This window comes from Colletotrichum destructivum, chromosome 3, assembly GCF_034447905.1.
Source record: "Colletotrichum destructivum chromosome 3, complete sequence".
NCBI classification, from domain to species: Eukaryota; Fungi; Ascomycota; class Sordariomycetes; order Glomerellales; family Glomerellaceae; genus Colletotrichum; species Colletotrichum destructivum.
In genome coordinates this window covers 4,254,482-4,271,057 of record NC_085898.1, presented here as the reverse complement: position 1 = coordinate 4,271,057, position 16,576 = coordinate 4,254,482, and the positions used below count along the sequence as shown (strand labels likewise).

At 56.9% G+C, this 16,576-nt stretch overlaps 5 protein-coding genes across 5 annotated transcripts; 4 read left to right on the top strand and 1 right to left on the bottom strand.

Moving 5' to 3' along the window:
* Positions 1-382: 382 nt before the first annotated feature.
* Positions 383-2,868, top strand: CDEST_05386 (uncharacterized protein). The gene is made up of 6 exons (XM_062921545.1): positions 383-639; positions 729-841; positions 921-1,829; positions 1,895-1,955; positions 2,016-2,648; positions 2,722-2,868. Exons 1-6 carry the CDS (start codon positions 520-522, stop codon positions 2,794-2,796), a joined length of 1,911 nt encoding a protein of 636 aa, XP_062777596.1. The 5' UTR covers positions 383-519; the 3' UTR covers positions 2,797-2,868.
* A 505-nt stretch (positions 2,869-3,373) lies between these two features.
* Positions 3,374-5,553, top strand: CDEST_05385 (Putative major facilitator superfamily, MFS transporter superfamily). Its single transcript, XM_062921544.1, has 5 exons — positions 3,374-3,805; positions 3,901-4,370; positions 4,445-4,710; positions 4,774-5,022; positions 5,090-5,553. The coding sequence occupies exons 1-5, from the start codon at positions 3,594-3,596 to the stop codon at positions 5,378-5,380; spliced, it is 1,488 nt and encodes a 495-aa protein (XP_062777595.1). The 5' UTR covers positions 3,374-3,593; the 3' UTR covers positions 5,381-5,553.
* A 679-nt stretch (positions 5,554-6,232) lies between these two features.
* CDEST_05384 (Putative small-subunit processome, Utp21, WD40/YVTN repeat-like-containing domain superfamily) lies at positions 6,233-9,838 on the top strand. Its single transcript, XM_062921543.1, has 3 exons — positions 6,233-6,417; positions 6,488-9,203; positions 9,307-9,838. Exons 1-3 carry the CDS (start codon positions 6,295-6,297, stop codon positions 9,630-9,632), a joined length of 3,165 nt encoding a protein of 1,054 aa, XP_062777594.1. The 5' UTR covers positions 6,233-6,294; the 3' UTR covers positions 9,633-9,838.
* A 1,331-nt stretch (positions 9,839-11,169) lies between these two features.
* Positions 11,170-13,335, top strand: CDEST_05383 (Putative Galactose-binding-like domain superfamily, galactose mutarotase-like domain superfamily). Its single transcript, XM_062921542.1, has one exon. It carries the CDS (start codon positions 11,318-11,320, stop codon positions 13,328-13,330), a length of 2,013 nt encoding a protein of 670 aa, XP_062777593.1. The 5' UTR covers positions 11,170-11,317; the 3' UTR covers positions 13,331-13,335.
* A 1-nt stretch (position 13,336) lies between these two features.
* On the bottom strand, positions 13,337-15,106 carry CDEST_05382 (uncharacterized protein; the record flags this gene model as incomplete). The annotated part of the gene is made up of 4 exons (XM_062921541.1): positions 13,337-14,155; positions 14,201-14,499; positions 14,571-14,724; positions 14,909-15,106. 4 exons carry the CDS (start codon positions 15,104-15,106, stop codon positions 13,691-13,693), a joined length of 1,116 nt encoding a protein of 371 aa, XP_062777592.1. The 3' UTR covers positions 13,337-13,690.
* Between the last annotated feature and the right edge of the window lie 1,470 nt (positions 15,107-16,576).

Here is a 16,576-nt window from a genome sequence, read left to right as displayed (position 1 = left end):
GGAGTCACTAATAGAACATCAACATTCACAAATTCCACGACGTTACTTTGCTACTTTCATCTGTCGAGACTGTGGAATGCAAATCGGCGAGCTTCAGCAGTCTGTAGATTTTTTTCTTGCCTGGCAGCTAGCTGCCTGCCGTCTCTAGACTGTGGATATTCGACGGCCTTGCTTCTGAATCCAGCTTGAACTATGGGAGGCTTAGATACTCACCCTGGCCTTAGCACAATGAAGTGTGCCCCGCGTCACAATGTACATCTACGCCGTCTTCAATCTGGGGTAGGATGACTAATGCGGGGGGGAAGGGGAGGGGTAGGGGGGGGGTGAGACAAAATCGTTGTGGGCCAGCGACACTGGTTGTCTTGGAATCAAACACAACTAGTTCTTCAAGGCTTCATTCAGAAAACAGCAGCAGAACACGGTATTCTTCAACTTTTGAAGTCTGCAGATCACTCATACGTTCCTATGGTTGACCCACCAAAACTTCTTCTCACCTGGTAATTGGCGGGGAGCTGAGCCATGAGTTCAGCTTCGTCAGGTCGTGAGCCGTCCAACTCTGCTGGAACCCCTGACGTCTCCTCCGAGACGCCGAGAACTCGACCAATAGCCTGCGTACGATGCTGGAAACGAAAACAAAAGGTTTCCTCGAGCCCTTTAAGCCCTTTCGAGGTTCGTGTTGACGTGAAAGTCCCACCCGGCTAACCACTCTGTATCTTGGACATCGCCAGTGTGACAAGCGGTTACCAACTTGCACCGCATGCCAATCGCAAGATGTCGAATGTGTTCCCCGACACCAAGACATCACTTCCTCTACTGAGCTCTCTCATAGTTCTGTTATAGGGTACGGAATTTGGTGCTTCTCGCCCCGCGCCCTGTCACAACTTCCCACCCATCGATCGCCCCCTGCTGATCGTTGACAGTTACGTCGAGTCCTTGAAAAAGCGTGTCGCTGAACTCGAGCACAATGTCCAATCCTCTTCGAGGAAACGAGCCCGCACAGAAAATCATAGGGCTGAGTCGGCAGATGGACCTTTACTCGCGGACCCGGTCAGCACCCGTACCCAGGACGCCGTCTCTATGGTCTCGAGCCACGCCTCTGCCCGGACCACCACCAGACGGGGCCACGAAGACTCATCTGTGAGGGCCACTATGGGCGCCATCGGCTTCTTGTCACGCAGTGCCATGGCCGAACCGCGTGGTCAGTCGGACGAATTGGCTAGGAAGTTTTCTCTCGGTGAGATCATCTCCGGGGCACTGGCCATCGATGGACGCGATCCATCAAAGGCTTCTCCTGCGCCAAAGACACCCACCATAGATGGTCACCTATTGCCGCTCACTCACGATGCAACCAGTGGCCATTTGCGGCGTTTCTTGGACAGCATTATGTTCCTGCCCTATCTCGATGAGGCAGGCCTTCTCGAACAGTACGACATTGTTGTCGCCAATAACGACCGACGTGACGACGGTGGGAGCATCAACCCTCTTCACGTTTTTAACGTTCATATGGCTTTGGCTATTGGTATTCTAATGTCCCCCGATTCCGCCCATCTGTCGATGCTCAGCTCTGGGTATCACGCTGTTGCCGCCAATCAGCTGCACTCCATTTTGCGCTCCGAGGTGTCCCTCGAGCATGTCCACTGCATGGTCATGCTTCTACTGTACTCGCTCTTGAGCTCCACGGGAGGCTCAGCTTGGCATCTTCTTGGCCTCACAGTGAAGACGTGCATCTCACTTGGTCTGCATCGAGAACCTGATGCCCATGCCGACTTGGCCATGGCTGAGGCGAACAAACGAAGATGGCTGTTTTGGACTGTGTACTCGCTCGACCGGTGGGTTCCCCTCAATAGAATTCAAGTCGTGGATCCCGTAAGTATTGAACTGACATTCTGCACAGCTCTTTAAGCATAGCTATGGACCGTCCTTTCAGCATCCAAGACGACGACATATCAGTCCAGGTACGGATCGGTGCGAGGAGGTTGAATTGAACGGGTCTTTGACTGATGCTTACTATTTAGGTACCCCCAGAAGAAGAGGATGCAGCAGTTTCTATTCAGCACATCTCAAGAAAACTTCATCTGAGCCGGTATGTGATAAACCATGCGCGGATCATTTCCAGTATTCGGACCGGAAGGGGGGCAGATATCATGCTCGATTACAGCAACATTTGCCATTGGAGGGACCTCCCCCCATCCCTGGATTGCTTCTCTCCAATGACCTTGAATGTTACAGATATTTTCCAGCAGCTGTCTTGTCGGGCCTTGGCCCGGCTGGTCTCGCCAATACACCAGGCAGAAGGGGGCAGAGATCTATTGCTTTGGAACGCCCATGATGTAGAAATGGACGCCATCAGCACTTCCGAGCAGTTCGTCGACCGGTGTTATGCTCGTTTCGCGCAGGGTGGTTTCACGGGCACTTTCATCGACGCCTATGATATTTTCCATGCTGCGGTAGTATGCGTCTGCCTCGCGTGGAGGATGAGCCAACAACCGCCCGCCGAACGTAGGCTTACCAAAGTCACGGGAACCCTCCACAAAGCCTCGACACTCGTTACAGCTATAGCTTCTAGATTTCCGGCTCTGGCGTCTTTTCAACGGGTACTGCTAGCTCTTTCGACATGTGTGATGGGTGAGAAGCATTCGGATTTCAATGTAAGATCCCATCGGAGCTCCCCTTCCCCTCTTAGGTAACTTGGATGGACTCTGACTAACAACATCTTGGAAGATGATTACTTCTGAAGCATTCTCGCCGATGATTCCCCGTCGGATCCAGCAATTCATCCGTTACACGTTTACATGATGGTCAAACAGCTAGATCAACATGCTCGCACAGCAACATGGGCAGACAGAATGGTTTTAATTCAAAAGTATAGAAATCCGGATATTGCTCCTCTGGCCTAGAACGTGACTCGTGCATCCCTCATAAGAGGCTGGCTGTATGAGCCCTAGAGTTTGCCACTGTCTCGGAGATGTGCAAAAAGGTAGACAATGTAAGTGAACATTGGAGAATGGGGTGTCCACTGTTGGCCCAGACGAAAGGATGCATCTCCTATCCTGATCGGTCTCAACCAAGTGAAATGCAGCTAGAAACGGAGTGTGTCCGGGGAGGGGTAAGTTACCTACCGAGGCCGACCATCAGACCATGAAAGCCCAGTCCGTAGTGTCATAGCAATAGACGACATCCGGTATCTACCCATCAACGATGGTTGCAACGCTGACACCCGCTAAGCCCATTGCGGGTCGGGTCATCGAAGACGGATTGCGTCCGAAACTTAGACCTTAGCATCGGACATCCTCCGGCCTAGCAACTCCACAACCCCAGATAACCCACAATGTCCAAAACATCCGTATGAATCGCGGGGAACGGGGTGAGGGGGTGAGGAGGAGCTGGACACAAGGAACCTGGTCTTGGAGGAACGGACCATTGACCTGATAGGCGAGGGGGTTCTTTCAGAACCAGGAAACTGCGAGCTTTGGCTTCGACATAAATACCTGGCATCAAGACCTTTTCGAGATACTAGCCCTGAGTAGGCAGCTCAATCCACCCTTCACTCATCACGGAGTGAAAGTAAACCCAAGCCAACTCTCGCGACGAACATGGCACCCACCAACGACTCAAAACGCTCGTCCATCGACGTCAAAGTCGGAGTCGAGTTGGAAGAAGCCGCTCCTGTCCGCGACCCTCTCATCGAACGATATGAACTCATCCGGGATAAGTCGCCCGAGGAGCTCAAGGCCCTCAACAAGGCGGTCGTTTCCAAACTCGACTGGAGGTTTTTGCCCATGGTATGCGCCATGCTCATGATGAAGTAAGAGAAACTACCCCATCTGCCTAGCAGCCAGTCAATCCCATCGATGCCATCCGAGCCTCAATTTGAAGCTAACGATTCGGAAACGACTGCAGCTACCTCGACCGTATCAACGTCTCCAACGCCCGGCTGGCAGGTATGCAGGAAGACCTGCACATGTCCGACACGATGTGGTCGGCCGGAATATCCATGTTCTATGTTGGATACATCATCTCGCAGGTCCCTGCCAACGTCATCATCGCCAAGGGCAAGCCGCGCATCTTGCTCCCGTGCTGTATGCTGGGGTGGTCTGTCGTGACCATCTGCATGCCCGCCGTCACCGCCGGCTGGGGCTTCCTGCTCTGCCGATTCATCGTGGGCATCACGGAAGGGCCGTTCGTGCCCGCCGTGTCCCTCATGACCTCGTCGTGGTATACGAAGCACGAGTCCCCTCTTCGGATGGGGATTTGGCACGCCGGCAACACCATTTCGCAGGCGATTTCCGGTCTCCTCGCCGCCGGCGTCCTGCAGAACATGGATAACATAGCCGGCTTGGCGGCCTGGCAGTGGTTCCTCCTGCTCGAAGGTACGTTGTCGCTGGCTGGCTTGCCGCTGCAGATGCGGTTGTCAACTTATCTCAGACGGCTAACGTGACTCCAGGCATTGTTAGCATACTGGTAGCTCTTGCCAGCTTCTGGTTCATCCCGAACTTTCCCGAATCGACCGGGACGTACTTCTTTACTGCCGCGGAGTCACAGATGGCTCAGTACAGACAGGACGTGTCGGCGGGTGGCCGATCCGAGGACGATGAAGGAGACTACTGGGGAGGTGTATGGATGGCTCTCAAGGACCCGTTCACCTACTTCTTCTCGATTATCCATTTCTTCCTCATCATCGCACAGTCTTACAAGGACTTCTTCCCATCGGTCAGTAAATCTGATTTTCTGTGTTCAATCTTATTCGGCGGCGTTGGACTAACGTCTCTCCAGATCCTTGCTACACTTGGCTTCAATCAAACCACCACGTACCTCATCCAGGCTCCGCCACCCATCATTGCTTTTCTGGTTACGTTGGCGGTGTCTTGGTCTTCCGGACGCATGCTAGAGCATGGATACCACATCATAGTCCCCATGCTGCTCACTCTCGTGGGCTGTGTGGTCATGATCACGACTCTTAACGTCGGTGCTCGCTACTTCTGTATGATTTTGTTGGTCACTGGCCCTTTCGTTGGTCTCAATGTGAGTTTATCCTCATCGTGTTTCTCTCTGGTTGATACAACGCTTACCCTGGTTGCCCAAAAAACAGCTCCAAATCTCCTGGGAGACCACGGTGGTGCCCCGCCCGCGTACCAAGCGAGCGGCTCTTATTGCCATTGCCAACTGTGTATCTTCGGTTTCCCATTGGTTCACGCCATACTTCTTTCTGCGCAACCAAGAACCTTATTATCAGACCGGCGGCGGAGCCATTATTACTGGTTGCGGCTTGACGGTCATCTTTGTTCTGATCACGAAGTGGTACTGTCGCAAGAAGAACAAGGAGTTGGAGGAGCAGGAGAGGCTTGCGGGCGAGCCCAAGGGATGGAGATTCGCTTCGTGAGATGTCTTTGTGGCAGAGGCGTATGTCCGGCAGCTGACGTTTTCTTCGATGACGGGTGTATGGCATTACAGTCGAAGGTGTTCTGGCTCAGTTGACGGAAAATGATGCGACACAACTGAACAGATAGAGAGACATATTTATGAGTTCCCGAATGACAGGTTTTATCGACTTGATTGCTGCCAAACGATGCCTCTGCTCGCTCTCGTTTTGCCTACCAACACTGCTCACATGTAAATGAGGTGGAACTCAACGTACGATTGCGCAGCCATGGTTTTGGTGCTTACTTAAAGGCCTGTCACGGCACGCTGAACTTCGTCGTTGAAGTTGAAAGAGGAGAGTTTATCTAAATGCCTCCCTGGCTGTAACTTGAAAGGTTGTCAACTCCCCACTTGATTGCCCCGAGTTCCGTACCTTAGTTCCTCGAACCAGGTTCCATTTGCTCGCTACAAACACAATCGAGTAGAAGAGACGTGTAAAATCAAAACAGGCAAAATTTCAAGATTTCACGGTTATCATTATGAGCTTTTCCTTTACCACTTTTGCATCCCAGCTCGAAGCAAACGGAGTCTCTGAACAATCATACGTTTAGTAGCTGGCTCAGCAACTGGTCAAGAGTGTAGTTGATTATGATTGGTAGTTGCTGCGGAGTTGTCCCACTCAATCGGCACACACCTAGGTAGACAAGTGTCTACTACTAAGGCAGGTATGCAGGTACCTAGGTACACAATTAGGTATAACGATACTTGAGAGGACTCCACCGGCTGAAGACCGGTAAAACTCCAATGCCGATAAGATAAGCAAGCTCCCGCTCGAAAAAGTGTAGTCCGCCGGAAAAAAAATCTCGGGCGCGACATCGACATTGAAGGGGACCCAAGGCTTCCAAGGAACCGCTGTCCGATCCCGTAAAGTTCCATATGCCTTCCACAATGCCTCATTCGGAAAACGACGGGCCGCTGGTCAAGCGCCAGAAGCTCACTGTCGTTTCCAAGTCTGCGACTGCCACGCGCCAGTCTTCCCGCATCTTCGCACCCTTCCGAGTATGTCTCTCGCCCTGCTTCTTCTGCGTGTGTCCCTCTCGGCTTCCCAATGCTAATACCTCTCGCCCAGACTGTTGGCCTCGTCTCCCCCACGAACGTTCCTTTCACATCGATCCCCCTTGGAAAGACGACGTTCCAGATTACGACATCTGTTGGAAGAGCTCTGCAAACCTACGATCTGAAGCGGGGCCTCAACCTCGTCTTCGTCACCCGTCCCCAGACGCCCGCCGACATCACCGCGACGCTCGCATGGAAAGAGAAGGTTTTCGCAGCATGGGGCGACGCAAGGAAGGGCGAGAAGCAGGGTATCTGGGCTTTCAAGCGCGGAAAGAAGGTCGAGGAGCTCGAGATCCCGGGAGACCTCGACGAGCCCATCCAGCAGATCCTGATCTTCGGGTCGTGGATCGTGGGATGCGCCGTGACGAGACTCGAAGTATGGAAGTCGGCCACCCTGGAGCACTACACCACGCTTCACACCATGGCTGGCAAGAGGGGCGCGAATGAGATTACTGGCGGTGTCACGAACATGCCCACCTACCTCAACAAGATCTGCGTCGGTCGCAAGGACGGCTGGGTCGAAATCTGGAACGTCAGCACCGGCAAGCTCATCTACACCATTCTCCCGCCGACCCCCGACTGTGGCGCTGTCACATGCATGCAGCCTACTACTGCGCTCTCTCTGCTGGCCATCGCCTACGCCAACGGCACCCTGGTCATCCAGAACATCCTGACCGACAAGCCAATCGTGCAGCTGAAGGCTGGCCATGACGATGAGCCCGTCACGTCCATCTCTTTCAGATCCGACGGGATGGGGGCCGGTCATGACGGCCGGAAAGACGGTGTCATGGCGACCGCCACTGCTGCGACTGGAGACGTTACATTCTGGGACCTGAACAACGGAGGCAGAGTCATGGGTGTTCTGCGCAGTGCGCACAACCCTCCATCCGGAAACGGCCCTCTGGTGCGTGGTGGTATCAGCAAGATCGAGTTCTTGTCGGGCCAACCCGTCGTTGTCACCAGCGGACGCGACAACTCGTTGAAGACGTGGATCTTTGACGAGAGTCCCTTCTCGGCGATCCCGCGTATCCTGCACCAGCGCAGCGGACACGCCGCCCCCGTCAAGTGCCTGCAGTTCCTGCCCTCCGACTTCGAAGGTGCCGATGCGGGTAACAAGTGGCTGCTCAGTGGTGGCCAGGACCGCAGTCTCTGGGGCTGGAGTATGCGACGTGACGGCCAGAGCACCGAGCTCAGCCAAGGAAACATTCGCAAGATGGCCAAGAAGACGGGCATTCTGTCCACCAAGGCTCTCGCGCGCGGCCCTACGACGACTCTGGAAGACCTGAAGGCCCCCGAGATCACGTGCATTGCCAGCTCCCTCAACCGCGACGGCGGCATCGGCGCCATACCCGGCAACCACCCCATCTGGCAGAAGCACGGCAACACCAAGAAGCAGCTGGACGCCGAGGTCAGCGGGTCGACGGGCTGGGAAAGCGTCGTGACAGCACACAAGAACGACGCGTACGCCCGCACGTGGTTCTGGGGTCGCAAGAAGGCGGGTCGATGGGCGTTCCCGACCGGCGACGGCTCCCACGTCTCAACGATCGCCATGAGCCCTTGCGGCACGTTCGCCCTCGTTGGCTCCGTCGAGGGTGGCCTCGACATGTACAACCTGCAGTCCGGCCTCCACCGCCAGCGGTTCCCCTCCAAGCTCACTCCGGCACAGGCCAGGGCGATGAAGATGCAGCAGCTGAAGCAGGCCGACAACGTCGTGCAGCTGCACACGGAGAGGGACAGCCACTTCGCGCCGGGCACGGGCAGGCACACGAAGGCGATCACGGGCATCGTGGTGGACTCGATGAACAAGAACATCATCACGTGCTCCCTGGACGGCAAGATCAAGTTCTGGGACTTCCTCACGGGCAACCTCGTGCACCAAATCAACTGGGCGCCAATGACGGCGATCACGGGCTGCAGATACCACGCGGCCAACGACCTGATGGCGTTTTCGTGCGACGACAACTCGATCCGCGTCGTGGACCTCGAGACAAAGAGGACGATCAGAGAGTTCTGGGGCTGCCAGGGGGCCATCAACGACTTCTGCTTCTCCAACGACGGCCGGTGGGTCATCGCTGCGTCGCAGGACTGCGTCGTCAGGGTATGGGACCTGCCGACGAGCCACCTCATCGACGCCATCCGGCTCGAGAAGGCGTGCACGGCGCTGGCCATGTCGTCGACCGGCGAGTACCTGGCGGCGACGATGGAGAACGAGCTCGGCGTGGCCATCTGGACCAACAAGTCCCTCTTCACGCACGTGCCGACGCGGCAGGTGTCGGACAAGGAGGCGGCGCTGCTCACGGGCCCGACAACGTCGGGCGAAGGCGGCGAGGGCATGCTGGAGGCGGCCTTCAACGAGGACGAGGCGGACGGCGAGGACGAGACGGTGGTGGCGCCGACGGTGGACCAGCTCAGCGCGGAGCTGACGACGCTGTCGCTGGTCCCCAAAAGCCGTTGGCAGACGCTCCTCCACCTGGACCTCATCAAGCAGCGCAACAAGCCGACAGAGGCGCCCAAGGCCCCGGAGAAGGCGCCCTTTTTCCTGCCGTCGGTCGGTTCCGGCAAGCAGCCGCAGCAGTCCAGCCTGAGCCTACTCGAGGGCACGACGGCGGCGGCGACCGAGGCCGAGGCTGCCTCCTCGGAGTCCAAGTCTCGCATCACGAAGCTCGAACGCGGCCGGATGCAGGAGGTGTTCACCAGCAAGCTCAACGACGGTGCCATCTCGGGAGACTGTAAGTTTATCTACCTGCCTACCTGCCCACCCAAACATCAATCTACCCAAGCGTGATGGTTTGGTGTGAACAGCACAAGACAAGACGACTAACACCGTAGCAGTCGACGACTTCATCAACCACCTCAAGTCCCTCTCCCCCTCAACGGCGGACCTCGAGCTCCGTTCTCTCTCGCCCGAGGATGACGGGCTCCTGCGGTTCGTCCGGGCGCTGACGAGCCGGCTCGCGTCGCGACGCGACTACGAGCTCGTGCAGGCGTGGATGACGGTGTTTCTCCGGCTGCACTTCGACCTCGTCATGGGAGACGCGCAGCTGCTCGAGGCGCTGGGCGAGTGGAAGACGCTACAGGAGCGCGAGGCCGGGCGGCTCGACGACCTGGTGGGCTACTGCAGCGGTGTTGTCGGCTTCCTGCGGAGTCCCAGGACGTGAGACGGGCGTAGGTAGGGGGCTGTGTTGTGTGTTGTGTGTTGTGGGAGGTATGGTAGTAAATGGTTGGCAAGGATAGATTAAGATGAGGTCAAAAGGCAGATAGATGCCATGTTCACTAGCAGAAGGGGTGGAGGGAGCGAGGGAGGAGACACGATCTGTGTAGCAAGCATTCGTCAGGCTTGAATTTTATGTCAATACCCACAAAAGGTCTTCATCAGTGCGTATTATACTATACGTATGCGCATGTTCATATTTTCTTGGGTCCTCCCACATGGACCCTTTTCTTCCCCTTTCCCCGGTAATTTTGTCTCCTGTCCTCCTCTCGTCGGCGTCGATCCTGAATGTTGCGGTTCCCATCCTCCCCGCAATGGCGATGCCCAATCCACCGCCCACACACCTTCACGTAGCAATCACACTATGCTTCACGATCGCTCGTCCGTCCCTTGTCGGCGGGACACATGCGCAACCGAGAGCCGCCTGCCGATCACGAACGCAGGGTGTCATGCCCATCAGTGTCGATGAGCGCTAGGGAAGTCACACACACCGGCAGCCGTCCACTTAGCCTATCCCTCAAAGTGTATGTTTCCCCGTGGGGCGCAATACGTGGGAAATTGCTCCGCCCCCGGCTCCCCTCGACGTGTTGTTACACCGACGCGACGCAGAGGACGGCACGCGATGCAACGTGGGCCGGGGTCTTCCGGTTGTCTGGTTCTGGTTCCTGGGGCCTTGTGTTCTTCCTCTATGTCTCTGTTTCCCTATCTCTCTCTCTTTCTCACTTTCCCACTCTTTCCTTTCTCTTTTCTTAGTAGTCCAAAACTCTGCCTTAGACTGCTTCTTGGCAACTTTGGGTCGGCTGACCGACTAGTCCCCTCCCCCCCGGCCCCCGACTGCTCGTTGCCGGTTGCTTGGGACGGGGGGGCAGGGCAGGCATGGCAGGGCAACTTCAGGCATTCCCGGCTCGGCTCGGCGAAGAGGGCACCGAAGTGTGGGGTGCGGAGAAGTCCCCAGTCATCTTCCCCGGACCTCCATCTCCAAATGGCAAAGGGGGGAGCGGGGTCCCCGCCAATTCATTTCGAACCGACCCTCCTCCTCCAAGTCATTGCTTGCCACTTGGTGAGCAATTGGCCAATGTCATTCGTCAGGGACCTCTTCCTATCCACGCAGACATGGGTGCTGCTGTCTGTCAAAGGCCCCGGCCATGAATCTTTCACAGGTCTTTTTCAACCAGAGCAACTTCCCCCGCATCTCTCGCCTGCGCCACCTTGAGCGTTCTAACCTAATTTTGCCTCTAACCCCCGTGTTTCTCTCTTTCTCTCGCTCTCTCTTCCCTTCTCGTGCGGGGAAGTGTCTCCCGGGATGTGTGCCCAAGAGGAAACAGACAAACATCCGGAGATGACATGTCCGAGGCTCACTCACCGTTCTCAAATCTGCTCGACGCTAATAGGTAAAGAAACATGGGTGCTTCGGGAGAATGGGTTGCGGAGACATATAAAATGAGGTCCTCGCCATCTCTCCTACGACTCACTCCTGCTTTCCCCCCTTTCTTGCTGGTTTTAGGCACGCGAGAGTACGAGTTCCGACGAGTCCCAGTCGAGCTTACACCTTCGCCAGTCCCCATTTCCATCTTTTGTCTTCGGAGCGTGTGAAAAGAGAGAAACAACTCCAACAGTTACCATATACCAAAGATGCGCGTCTCCTCCCTCCGCGGCGCGGCCCTCGGCGCGGCCCTCGCCCTCGCCACGCCGGCCGCCGCCGTGCTCAACGCGACCGAGACCTCCAACCGCCTCATCATCGCCAACGACCGCCTCTACGCCGCCATCGCCAAGCCCGGCGGCTCCGTTGTCGAGCTCACCCTCGACGGCGTCAACCTGCTGGGCACCCCCTCCGGCAGCACCGGCAAGGGCCCCTACCTCGACTGCTACTGCACCCCCGAGGGCTTCTGGACCCCCGGCACCGTCAAGCCCACCTTTGAGCTCTACTCGGGCACCGACTCGGCCGGCGTCCCCTACGGCGGCGTCAAGATGTCCGACACGTACGCCTCAACTGGCCAGGTCCTCGAGCAGTACTGGTTCCTCCGCGAGGGCGAGACGGGTCTGCACATGTTCAGCCGCGTCGCCTACTACAACGAGGAGAAGCCCTTCTTGCGCAATCTGCAGGAGCTGCGCACCCTCTTCCGCCCCAACGACCCCATGTGGACGCACCTCCTGACAAACCCGACCCAGTACGCGCCCCTACCCTCCAAGGACGCCGTCGCCAAGCAGGTCGTCGTCCAGGACGCCACGTGGTACCTCGGCAACACCCCCGACGACCCCTACGTCCAGCAGGAGGCCGACTGGTTCACAAAGTACACCTTCCAGGACACCTGGCGTGACATCGACGCCTACGGCATGTACGCCGACGGCTCCAACACCGCCGACGGCTCCGCCTACGGCGCCTGGATGGTCTTCAACACCCGCGACACCTACTTCGGCGGCCCGCTGCACTCAGACCTGACTGTCGACGGCATCGTCTACAACTACATCTCGTCCAACCACCACGGCGACCAGACCCCCAACATCACCAACGGCTTCGACCGCACCTTCGGCCCCCAGTACTACCACTTCAACAAGGGCCCCGCCGGCACCTCCATCCTCGACCTCCACGCCGACGCCGCCAAGCTTGCCGACCCGGAGTGGAACGCCGACTTCTACGACGACATCGCCCACCTCGTCCCCGGCTACGTGCCCTCGGCCAAGCGCACCACCTGGAAGCTGCACGTCGACCTGCCCGCGGGCGCCTCTAAGCCCATCGCCGTGCTCGCCCAGAACGGCATCGACTTCCAGGACAACGTCTTCGACACCAAGGCCTACCAGTACTGGTCCGACATCGACGCCCAGGGCTACGCCACGATCCCGCGCGTCAAGGAGGGCACCTACCGCCTGACCATCTACGCCGACGGCATCTTCGGCCAGTACATCAAGGACGACGTCCAGGTCGTCGCCGGCAAGGTGCAGACGACGCACGCGCGTTGGCGCGAGGAGACGGCCGGCAACGAGGTCTTCCGCATCGGCACGCCCGACAAGTCGTCGGGCGAGTACCGCCACGGCTACGCCCGGGATGAGACCAAGCCGCTGCGGCCCGAGGAGTACCGCATCTACTGGGCGCGCTACGACTTCCCCGACGAGTTCCCCGAGGGTGTGCGCTTCCGCGTTGGCGAGAGCGACCCGGCCACGGACCTCAACTACGTCCACTGGGCCGTCTTCGGCGGCAAGGGCAACTCGATCCGTACCGACATGTACCTCGGCGACGGCAACGTCAACAACTGGACCCTCGTCTTCGACCTCGCCGAGGCCCAGGTGCGCCAGAAGCGCTACGCCACCTTCACCGTCCAGCTCGCCGGCGCCAAGACGGCCGCCGGCAACACGGACGTCTTCAACGCCAGCGAGCCGCACTCCAACCTCCGCTACACCGTCAACGTCAACGGCAAGGACCTCGAGACCTGGGTCATCCCCTACCACCAAAGCAGCTCGTGCGCCGTGCGGTCGTCCGTCATCTGCTACAACATCGCCAACAAGTTCGTCTTCGACTCCAAGCTCCTCAAGGCCGGCGAGAACGAGATCGTCCTGAGCCTGCCATACGGCGCCAAGAACTACGAGAGCGCCGTGCTCACCGAGGCCATCTACGTGCAGTACGATGCGCTGCGGTTGGAGATCAAGTAGTTAATGGAGGGGCGTTGTGCGTTTTTGTATATGCGAAAAGCGAATCTGATAATTCATAATGAAAAACATGCATTAAAGAGAAAGAGAGAGAGAGAATGTGTGTGTGAACGACGTATGTGTGTGTTGTCTCTCCGTCATTGTTGCCGTACATACATATCTAGATACCTACTTAGGTGCATAAGCATTGGTAAGCTTTTGAACTGCGTGCCGCAGAGCCGGATCCCTTGCTTGTAGGACGGAATATAAGATAGATATTAATAAGAGAAAACTTACGCACGCACGAACGCACGCACATACGCAGCGGGAAAAGTGGCTGAGTAAGGATGAGGAACGTCGCGGTCAGATAAAAACCCGTTCGTTTCAAAATACTGTCTGCTTCATGTTATAGCCTCCCTCCCCCTCCCTCTTGTTTGTGATAAGGGCCGGACCGCAATCCGCAACAACAGCAACGAGAAGCGCAGGAAGTGCGGTTTCCAGGAGGTTCAGGGGGAGTGTGTTTGGGCCTGCGCTTTGCTTCATACACTTGGACGTCGCAAACAAGTCGAATTCGGAGGTGGCCGGCGCCGATCGTGTACCCAAGGATTGAGGTTTCGACCTGCTAACAGGGTTGAGCACCTTGTCGATTGTCACGGCTCCGTTGTAAGGTGGCTGCAAGTATACGAGATTGAGTTCGGCAGCGCAAGCCACCGGTAGGCAAAGAAAGCAATGAAGTGCAATGGCCTCTCGTCTTGTTGCCACGGACTTGGATGGCTGCGACTGGAATACCCGTTGGACTAGGTTGATTCGATGGCGCTGGCGTCCCGGGTGCAAATGCGTCAATATTGCCTTGCTAGTCTCGGACGGGAGACTATCCGCGAGACGTTAGGGAACGTTGCACTCCAATGATCGGCTCCCTTTATGAGAGGCCTTTCTTGCGTCGACGAGACGCGCAAAGCCCGGAGCAGAGAGCTTCGTCATTCGGATTACCAACTTTCCAACAACTGCGTAACCGTCGGAAGATTTTGGCCTTGGCCGAGCGTAACCCGACCACCCAATTCCAGAGAACAGGCAATCGACTACTCGTGGGGTTCGGGATGCAGTGCCGTGCTTAGGCATGCCGTGCAATGCCGTGCCGAGCTGAACATGGATTGAACCAATGTCAACCAGTCGGCGATGGACGGCGGGTGAGTCTGATGCGCCGAAGGTATTGTCTTTGGGCGTTGATCGGACATTCCTTCAGCAACGATAGGTTTTCCTCCACGGGATGCCTTGTGGGTTTCCATCGAGGCGAGGCGACGCATCTCAGTGATGGTCTCACCATAGCATCGCTGCCGTGCTACCTGGGTCGCCGGGCTGCCAATGCTGCAACGCTGCCACGTTGGGGCTGATAATTCGCGAGACGAAAGCCAGGAGTACTACATCGTAGTCACTGGGAGGTAAATAGAAGACATGATGCAAATGACCCGAGTCAAAATCAACTTCGCCGTGCTGTCAGCTCGTGGTGCAGGGCGGTTCCCGGCAGGACTCAGGAGGAATGGGCCCCAGTCCCCCGCCGTCAGCTCGGGAAGTCAGAAAACCCCCTCGGGACCGGGATGGCACTGGCGGCTCTGGTGCCCTTGCTGGCAGGTCTTTTGTGGTCTGCATGGTCGAGGTAATCTTGTTCGAGACCTCGAAACAAAGCGAGCCCTGGACAGTGTCTCCGCGAGTGGTATTCAGGAGAAGAAGGAAAGAAAATTCTGCTAGGCTGGCTCTCTCAGGCTCCACCGCATTGAGCAACGAGCTCAGCGTCGCAGCCATGGGAAATAAGATGTCAAGCGTCGAACCGCAAACGTAGATGCCGGGGGGGGGGGGTGGGTTTCCGAGTTGGCTTCGGAGGCCGTTGAATGGGTGGGTTCTCTTTCTTGGAAGGTCTGGTACATTGTTTGCCGACCATTGGCATGACGCCCTCCGTCATGCGCATGAGACGACAGCGTACCTGATCCGCCAACATTCGGGCTGAGTCGGTCTGCGACTGCCGTCTACTACGTATGTCTCGCAAGTCATGCGTTGTCCACAAGATTGTCGATCCCTTCTGCTGTGGTCAGAGGTGCTGTCACTGTAGAGAGCAAAGCTGAGTAGCCGCTACGTCAGCAGGAGTGCAATGATTCGCTAGGCAGATAGGATCTGCCGACAAGGCTGCGATGCTGTGCAATGACGGGGACCACGACCCGGAGGCCTATAGTTATCGTCTTGAGGCCCATGGGATAGACTGCGAGTCTGGCTCATGTGAAGATGTCACTACGATGCATAGTCAAGGCATGGGAAGAGGTAACGGCAGTGAGTCGGAACTTGCTCATGCGCCGGTGCGGCGTGGTATTGCTTGGTATTGGATTGTGTATGTCGTACCTTTACCAGTCAATTCTGTCAGACGGGTCCGGCCTCTTGGTAGACATCGATGCATTTGAATACGACTCGGCTCTGCAGAGAATCAAAGTCTAGCCAACATGGAGGGCAAAGATGGAAAAGATGGAAAAGGAAGAATACGTCCGTCCTCCCCTCCTACACCAGGAGCCTCAGGTGGACCAAACTTTCAGGGGTTCATCAAGTACCTAGGCACCTACTGAAGCAGCGCGAGATACCTGGAAAGGGCGGGCCTGCACGTGGCAGTGCGTGCTGTGAATATATTCCCCGTGAAGGACCGTACTTACATCGTAGGCAAGGTACAAACTGCCAACTGTAGGGGGTTCTTGGGGTTGTTACAGCCAAGTGGGTGCCCAGGGAGGCCCTGCAACGCACTGTGAGCCCCTGGCCATAGCATCCGTGGCTTTGGTACGTACCGGAGACCCGGATACCGATCTTGGGGGTCTTGGCGGCTGAGCAAGAGAATGACCGTGGCTCCTTATCGGCCGGATAAGAGATACGTACCCCCATCCCTCCCCGCCATCCTACCTACCTTACCCTTCGACCACAAACCTCGCCCGCCAGTACAGCATAACGTACAATCTCGTCTGAAACAGCATCTACCGCCAGTCAACTTCTACAGCTCCAGCTTCCCAACGTCTCCAAGAGTTCCTTCGCGCTGGGCGGTAGACCTTCGTCCCAATGAGCGGTGGCGCTTACCGGTTCACCTCTAGGGAACCGCCATCTTCTGCCCTGCTTTGCCTCACCTTGCCCTACCCTACCCGCCCTGTCTTGTCCTATCCTGTCCTTTCTTACCGTCCTGGCCCCTTTTTGTTCTCTGCTGCCCTTCTATTCGACGCATTACACTACCCTCCTGGCTGTGTGAGC